Source organism: Phoxinus phoxinus (assembly GCF_949152265.1).
Source record: "Phoxinus phoxinus genome assembly, chromosome: 6".
In the NCBI taxonomy this organism is placed as follows: domain Eukaryota; kingdom Metazoa; phylum Chordata; class Actinopteri; order Cypriniformes; family Leuciscidae; genus Phoxinus; species Phoxinus phoxinus.
The window spans coordinates 41,103,230-41,110,729 of record NC_136881.1 but is presented as its reverse complement, the minus strand read 5'-3'; the positions used below and the strand labels follow the sequence as shown (position 1 = coordinate 41,110,729).

Genomic DNA, 7,500 nt, shown 5'->3' with positions numbered 1-7,500 from the left:
ATACATTTTAAACCAGACACAAAATGTACTGTGTGCTTTTTTGTTTTGTATTTTGTATCCGTTTCAGATGTGAAGGAAAATGCTGTTGTTTGTTGTTGTTTTTTGTGTTGATGATGATGAAGATGATGATGATGATGAAGATGATGATGATGTCGATGATGATGATGATGTCGTTGAACAGGTGCACCTGCAGACGCAGCAGGAGGTGAGGATGAGGATGGTTGGCATGGCGATGCACGTGGTGAAGAGCGACGGTGTGCTGGCGCTCTACAACGGCCTCAGCGCTTCCCTCTGCAGACAGGTCAGATCCCGATCCAGATCCGGCGGGAATTCTGGGAAAACTGATAACGCCTTGAAACTGGACACACGAAAGCTTTCACACACACACACACACACACAGCCTTTGCCATGAATCGAATGTGTGTTTTCCCGTTAGAGAGAGAGAGAGGTCATGTGATCAGGATCTACAGCGGTTTGAGTGTGTGAGGTTTAGACGCTGATGTAAAAATCAAAGAGTTTGAGTCGTGAAGAAGCGGACACATAATAATTCACTGTGTTTATTCACTGAAAATGCATCTTCCTGGTTTGCCAGTGTTTTGGAAATGCTGCCAAATCTGCAGATGATTAAACGAAACTGAGTTATGAACAATAGTGAGGACGTTATCTTTATCATTATCAACACTGAGTTAAGAACATTCACCATGACAGTGCAGAACAATAGTGAGGACGTTATCTTTATCAAAACAACACTGAGTTGTGAACATCACCATGACAGTGCAGAAAGCCTGAACAATAGTGAGGAAGTCGATCTTTCAAATGAATGATGTGCAATACTCCACAGAATGACACATTCACCAAACTCATCTTTTCAAACGTCTGATAGTCTAGGTGTGTTTCAGACGCAGATCTGGCACATGACATCAGGGTGTACTGGTGTTTAGTGTGAAGGACAACAGTAGGTGCAACACTCAGGAAAGCTGTGGTTACGGGAAACATTAGTCCAGTGATGTAACCCTGTGAAAGTGGCTATATGAAGTGTTGGATTACACGTGTTTTCGTATAGTCAACCATTATGAAACTCCTCCACGTTATTTCCATTATTTATATAAGTGTATTTATATTTATTTAAGAGCCTCTAAATATAAATATTTATATAAGTGTAATTTTATTTCCCATCTGTGATCCTGTAGAGAAGCAGTTCTGTGTTTATTCATGAATCTTCAGTTTAAAGTGTGAAATCTCTCATGGTTAAGTGTGCGATTAAGGGCTTAAGATTAATGTTAGTGTTTACAGGCTAAACATTGTCCCACTCTAACACAGAAGATGAAGATGAGCTGAACGTGTCTCTCTCGCTCTCTCGCTCTCTCGCTCGCTCGCTCTCTCTCTCTCTGCAGATGTCGTACTCTCTCACGCGGTTCGCCATCTATGAGACGGTCCGAGACATGATGGGCAGCGGCAGTCAGGGTCCCATGCCTTTCTATCAGAAGGTCCTGCTGGGCGCGTTTGGAGGTGAACACACACACACGCACACAGACGCACACACACACAGACGCACACACACACACACACACACACCAGCGATGAGCATCACTATAATGAGACACACGATGCAACACAGATCATAATAAGATTTAGAGTAAGTACGTAAAGCTTTATTTATGTAGCAACTTTTTAAAACTTTAGTCTTTACAAAGTGCTTTACAGAAGAGAAATACATTCACAGAAAAGAAAAAAAACACACGTACACTTAAAGCTACAATATTTAAAAAATTTCGCCGCTAGGGGTCGCCAACCTCTTACAGTAACAAAGGCGAAGGCTGATGACGCAAAATTACATTGTAATTATGGATCTTGTCGTCAAGCTGATGGATCTAATAATGTTTACGGATGAGTGAAAACATAGATGTTTTTATCATGTGTGAAGCAGACTGTGGTATGCTAATGAGAGACAGATATCAGGGCCGCACACGAGTCCCGCGGATATTAAGGAATAAGGAACCGCAAGTGCTGAATTACTACTCACAGGACAGTTTATTAGACGATTGAAGCTTGTGAGGTAACGCAGCGCTGTCTTACTCGCTCTACACTATCACACTAAACTGCATTTGAGTGTGTTGAAAGCTATAATGTTATTCTATGTGTTAGCTTCTCTGTATGAGACTAGCAGTAAGCTAGATCAACATTAGAATAACACACTGATCATATTCTAGCATTTCATCATGTTGAGCTATAAAACATTGATTAGTTTTCTGTACATTTGCTCACCTGTGTAATAAAGTACATGCAAGAGCGGCGTCGCTGTCAAGTCAAAGTTAGTCGCGGACGCTAGCTCTTGGTGACTCGAAAACGCCACGCTGATATTGATCCTCGTTTTAGTTCTCCTTTTCTCGTTTTAGTCTGCTTGCCATGTCCATAATGTTTGAGCGACACAACAACAGCGTGAGCGCCGCTAAACATTACGCAGTTGTCCACGTCTGTCGCCATGGTTACGATTGCAGAACGAGCGGCCGGAAACCAGGGATAACGCGGATATTACGTCATTGACATTGAACATGGACGAGCCATTATTTAAAATTGGAATTTCTCTGAAATGAAAAATCTTTGGGAACTTTTAGGATATTGTAAGTACACAACTGCAGGAAATGCAGTGCAATCACACTGTGCAAGTAATTTTTTGATATTTTATTAAAAAAAATTATTACATATTGTACCTTTTAATAAAAATCAGGTGATCAAATAAAATGTAAAAAAAAAAAAAAAAATGGACTAATACATTTTTTGCCGTGTTTTTTGGTACAGCCAATAAATAAATTACCACTGGATCTTCGGACCGATCTTGCTGGAGTATTTTTACTCAACAAATTGGAAAGGTATATTAGGGCAGTTCCATGAAGACATTATAAAAGAGGATGTTGAATTCAGTTCTGAATGATACAGGCAGTGAAGTGTTGGAGTGATGTGATGTCTACACTACTGCAGTTATCAAGGCTAGACATAACGAATGCATGAACAAGTTTCTCACTGCCAGAAGCGGAGAGAATGTCACGTACTGTTTCTGAGGTGATCATATGCTGTTTTTAAACTGAGGTCATGTCAATCATGATTGCTAGTCCTTGGCCTGATTACTGGCTGTTAGTGATAGAGAGTCGAGATATGGAGCAATAGATGTTCACCGCGCGTCATTACCGATAACAAGTGCCTCTGTGTTATCTGTGTTTAGCTGAAGAAAGTTTGAGACATCAACATTATGCTCTCTATGCAGGACAGTACGGTGGAAAATTAACTGTGGGAATCTGGTGCAAGTGAAATATAGAGTTGAGTCATCTGCATACTGGTGAAATTAAATATGGCATTTAAATAAAACTATTAAGCATGCATGGGTTAAATATTAGAGGAAGGAAACTCGGAGGTGAAGACCAGGAGAGCCGGTTATCTTCAGCAGGATTCTTCATTAAGAAGAACACAAGCTTTATGTACCGACCTCTTGTTGAAAAAAAATATATAACATGTTATACTACAGGACCGTTGAATGCTTGAATCTGATTGGTTGATGAAGGTCGGTCACGTAGTTGACTGTAATAACGGAAAATAGGATACAATTCATAACAAGAAAACCAATGCAGCCCCATGCGCTCGATCTGCAATTTTCAATGTCTAACTTCACAATCAATGGAAACATGCAGTTTAATTTTAATAAATAAAGTATATAGTCCTATCTATAATCAATAGAAAATTTAACTGAATATATATATATTAAAAAATGTATAGTCCTGCTGCACAGGTTTTCGTAATTATAGCAAATATAACAAATAAATAATTATTGCTAGGCCTATACTTGTTAAAAGGGCTTTGTGTTTCATTTATTAGGCTAGTCTACTGTCACTAATAGAAAAAAAAGAATGAACGAATTTTATACGAATTAATAAATAAATAATAATACTGACGCACATGCCTCTCTCTCTCTCTCTCTCTCTCTCTCTCTCTCTCTCTCTCTCTCTCTCTCTCTCTCTAATAACTGCATAAAGCCGGGGACACACTCACTGTAAGGCCGGTTATGAATGTAATTTGATACTTATGACGATCATGCACGCGTGTTCAGTCTGTGTTCACGGTGTTCAAGATCTGCTGCAGTGGATGGAAACAGGCAGAGAATGTGTCAGCTAGTCGTTATTAAGTGTGTCCCCAGCATTACTCTGCTATCAGTGGCTCAAACCTCCGTTACTAACTCTAAAATGACGTTGAATTATTAGAAAAATATTTGTCTAATAATTCAACGGCGTGTCGTCAATTATTCCTTACATATTTCTTGACTCTAGCCATAGATGTGCTTATAGCTCTATGTGGATCAAGTGAGCGGTTTCCCCTGGGTCCTAAAGTCAGTTCAGTGTGCGTTCAGATACACATGTAGACATTATAAAATAATTTTGGGGTAAAGTTTTAGCATTTTTAGTTTGCATTTTGAGCATTTTTAGGTTTGTCTATGACGTGAACTGAAGCATTCCTCGCATTCCAGTCATTCCTAAGGGGCTCAAATTGACCCGATTTGTTACTTTTCTTAAATTTCAACCGCAAAACTCCTCGAATCCATTCAAAGAAACATTTTTGGTGTGCATACGTTGTTCAAGTCCATCAAAATTCCCTGATGAACAATCAATTTTTTTTTTTTTTTTTTTTTTTTTTTTTTTTATGAGTTTCGGGTCACAATAACCCGAGGGAAGGATGCAAAGCATGCAAATGAAGTATCCAGGTATAGTAACCCGCCCCAGGCTCAAGGGTGTCACCAGTCCTAATCCAATCATCATAACCATTCAAAGAACGGGACAGGGTGAGAGTCTCAGTAATCTGACTCATTTGACTTGCAATAAAGAGAACAGGACTGGCAGGAACCTCTTGATAAAATATTTGCTTTACCGAATCAGTCATCTGATCTCATCATCTTTACCTCAAAATGCTAAATACAATGTACTTCCCCTTAGTTTTTCATGTGATGTTGTGAAAGGATATAAGATCAACAGATTCTTACTTTGTAATTACACAAGGACCCAACATTGAGCCTTGAGGAACACCACAGGAAATTACGTAACGCCTGGAGGTGTAACACGGTTTTCCCTGTTGCTTAAGAAGCATCTGCGACCGGACCTGATAGACCCCTCCCTGATCTGAAGTCGGTCGAGTAGAATCACATGATCAACGCTGTCAAAAGTAGCACTCACATCTAAAAGAACAAGGATTGCTAAGTTTCCTGAGTCCCAAATAAACTTGTAGATCGTTTTAAAACCTTTTATTGTTTCTGTGCTTCGCCCAGAAGCCAGACTGAAATATCTCTGTTTATTGCCGTTGATATAGTTATTGATCTGTATAGACACTATCTTTATAATTGTTTTGGCAAGACATAGTAGATTAGAGATTGGTCTGTTGTTACTGAGCACAGAAGAATCAAAGTTGCTTTTTCTTTTTCCCTAACAATTGCAGTTTTACACATTTGTGGGAAAAGTTTTTGCTGAGGGGGCTGATTAATGATATTCAGGGTGTCGGGTGATGAGCAGTTCATAACAGTTTTGAGGAATTCAGTGGGTTCATAGAGCATAATTACAGCATTTGATCAGTGGTAAATGTGCAAGAGACCCATCGTGTTTTTCACTCGCAATTCACGCATGAATCTACTTGAGCTTATTTAGACAACATGCTGTATGATATTTTTTAAATGCATGCATCAGTGTTATTTTAGTATAGTTCATTTACTATTATAGTTTTTATTAATCTATCAAAACTTTTACATTTTTATTTCCGTTTTATTTATTTGTATATTTTCATTTGAAAGTTTTAGTAATTTTTTTATTTATTTTTTTTAGATATAATTTGTTTAACTAATAAAAATGAAAAAAAAAAAAAAATTTAAACAAGTTGAAGTTTTTTTTTAAACATATTTTATTTTGTAGTTGATTTTTTTTTTTTAAGTAACGTAAAAGGGTTATTATCGTTAACTAAAAATAAACAGATGTATATTTGAATCAAATATATTGCGATATCCTCTGACAGTCTGTGTTTCTCCTCAGGCTTCACCGGCGGCTTCATCGGGACTCCAGCAGACATGGTTAACGTTCGGTGTGTATTGTGCGGTGTGTGTTACAGATGTGTTTGTTTTCTAGCTCATCTGGTGATTGTTTCATGTCGTTTATGTCTTCAGGATGCAGAATGACATGAAGCTTCCTGCAGAGCAGAGGAGAAAGTGAGTGTGTCTCCATCTAAAAACAGTGTTTACACTCCAGACAGTCATAATGTGATTGACCGGCGTCGTGTGTGTGTGTGTGTCTCGCAGCTATAAACACGCGCTGGATGGACTCTTCAGGGTCTGGCGGGAAGGTAAAGCACACTTCTGGATCTCTGACTGTCATTGACATCTGCACATGTTTGAATGTCTCTCTCGAACATGTTTTCTCTCAGAGGGAACCAGGAAGCTGTTCTCAGGAGCCACTATGGCGTCCAGCAGAGGAGCTCTCGTCACTGTCGGACAGGTGAGGGAGCAGTGCATGATGGGAGTAGATCAAATATCTGTTACGGACTATCCTTAAAGCATTTAATACATACTGTAGGGTTGAGGTTTACCCCAAAATAAGTGCCTGAAGAGTATAAAGTCTATCAGGGGCTGGTTTATACATAAACTCTTGAATGCACTGTGAACTGCTTTGGATTAACTCTCATCCTTCCCTCGGGTCATTTTGACCTGGAATTTTTTGTTTTACATTTAAAAAAATGTTTTTAACTGATTCAAGTAGTTTTGTGGTTTTAAAAAAGAAACAAATTCTTCCCTCGTCAATTTGAGCCCCTTAGGAATGCTTCAGTTCACATAGAAAACCCTAAAAATGCTCAAAATTCAAACTAAACATGCTAAAACTTTAACAAAAAAATATATTATAATGTCTATATGTGTATGAATGCACACTGAGGTGACTTTAGGACCCAGAGTAACAGCTCATTTGCATAGAGTTATAAGGCCATCTAGTGGCAAGAGTCATGAAATATCATGTTATATTATTATTTTCCCACAAGAGGTCGGCAAATACACCCAATGTAAGATATTTTGAGCTGAATTAAAAGGTTTAGGCATGAAATTGAGTTATTTTGACTTTAAGTTGAAAGAATGTGAGAAATGTGCTTAAATTACTAAATTTTTATTTATTTATTAAATCTAGTAATTTAAAGGTAAGATAGAAAATATCAAAAAATCTCCCCCAAAAATAATTGCATTAAAAAATAGAAAAAAAAAATTATCAAAATGAAATATAATAAGCTTTCTGAACTAAGAAAAAAAAAAAAAGTAGAATTTTAGGGCTTCGGGTCATTTTGGCATGTACCTGTTTATGATGATGTAATGATGCTGAAGGGTGTGTGTGTGTGTTTGTGTGTGTGTGTGTGTCAGCTGGCATGTTATGATCAGGCCAAGCAGCTGGTATTGGGCACAGGACTCATGGGAGACAACATACTCACACACTTCCTGTC

At 38.2% G+C, this 7,500-nt stretch overlaps 1 protein-coding gene across 1 annotated transcript in view; it reads left to right on the top strand.

Annotated features, from left to right (window-relative positions):
• The window catches only part of slc25a10b (solute carrier family 25 member 10b), an 18,526-nt gene that overhangs the window by 5,644 nt on the left and 5,382 nt on the right, over window positions 1–7,500 (top strand). Inside the window, exons 2-8 of the mRNA XM_079614568.1 lie at window positions 182–301; window positions 1,395–1,509; window positions 6,057–6,105; window positions 6,188–6,229; window positions 6,320–6,363; window positions 6,445–6,515; window positions 7,421–7,500. The exon at window positions 7,421–7,500 is cut by the window's right edge and continues 13 nt beyond it. Coding sequence (XP_079470694.1) covers window positions 182–301; window positions 1,395–1,509; window positions 6,057–6,105; window positions 6,188–6,229; window positions 6,320–6,363; window positions 6,445–6,515; window positions 7,421–7,500 — 521 coding nt within the window. The remainder of the gene's footprint in view (window positions 1–181; window positions 302–1,394; window positions 1,510–6,056; window positions 6,106–6,187; window positions 6,230–6,319; window positions 6,364–6,444; window positions 6,516–7,420) is intronic.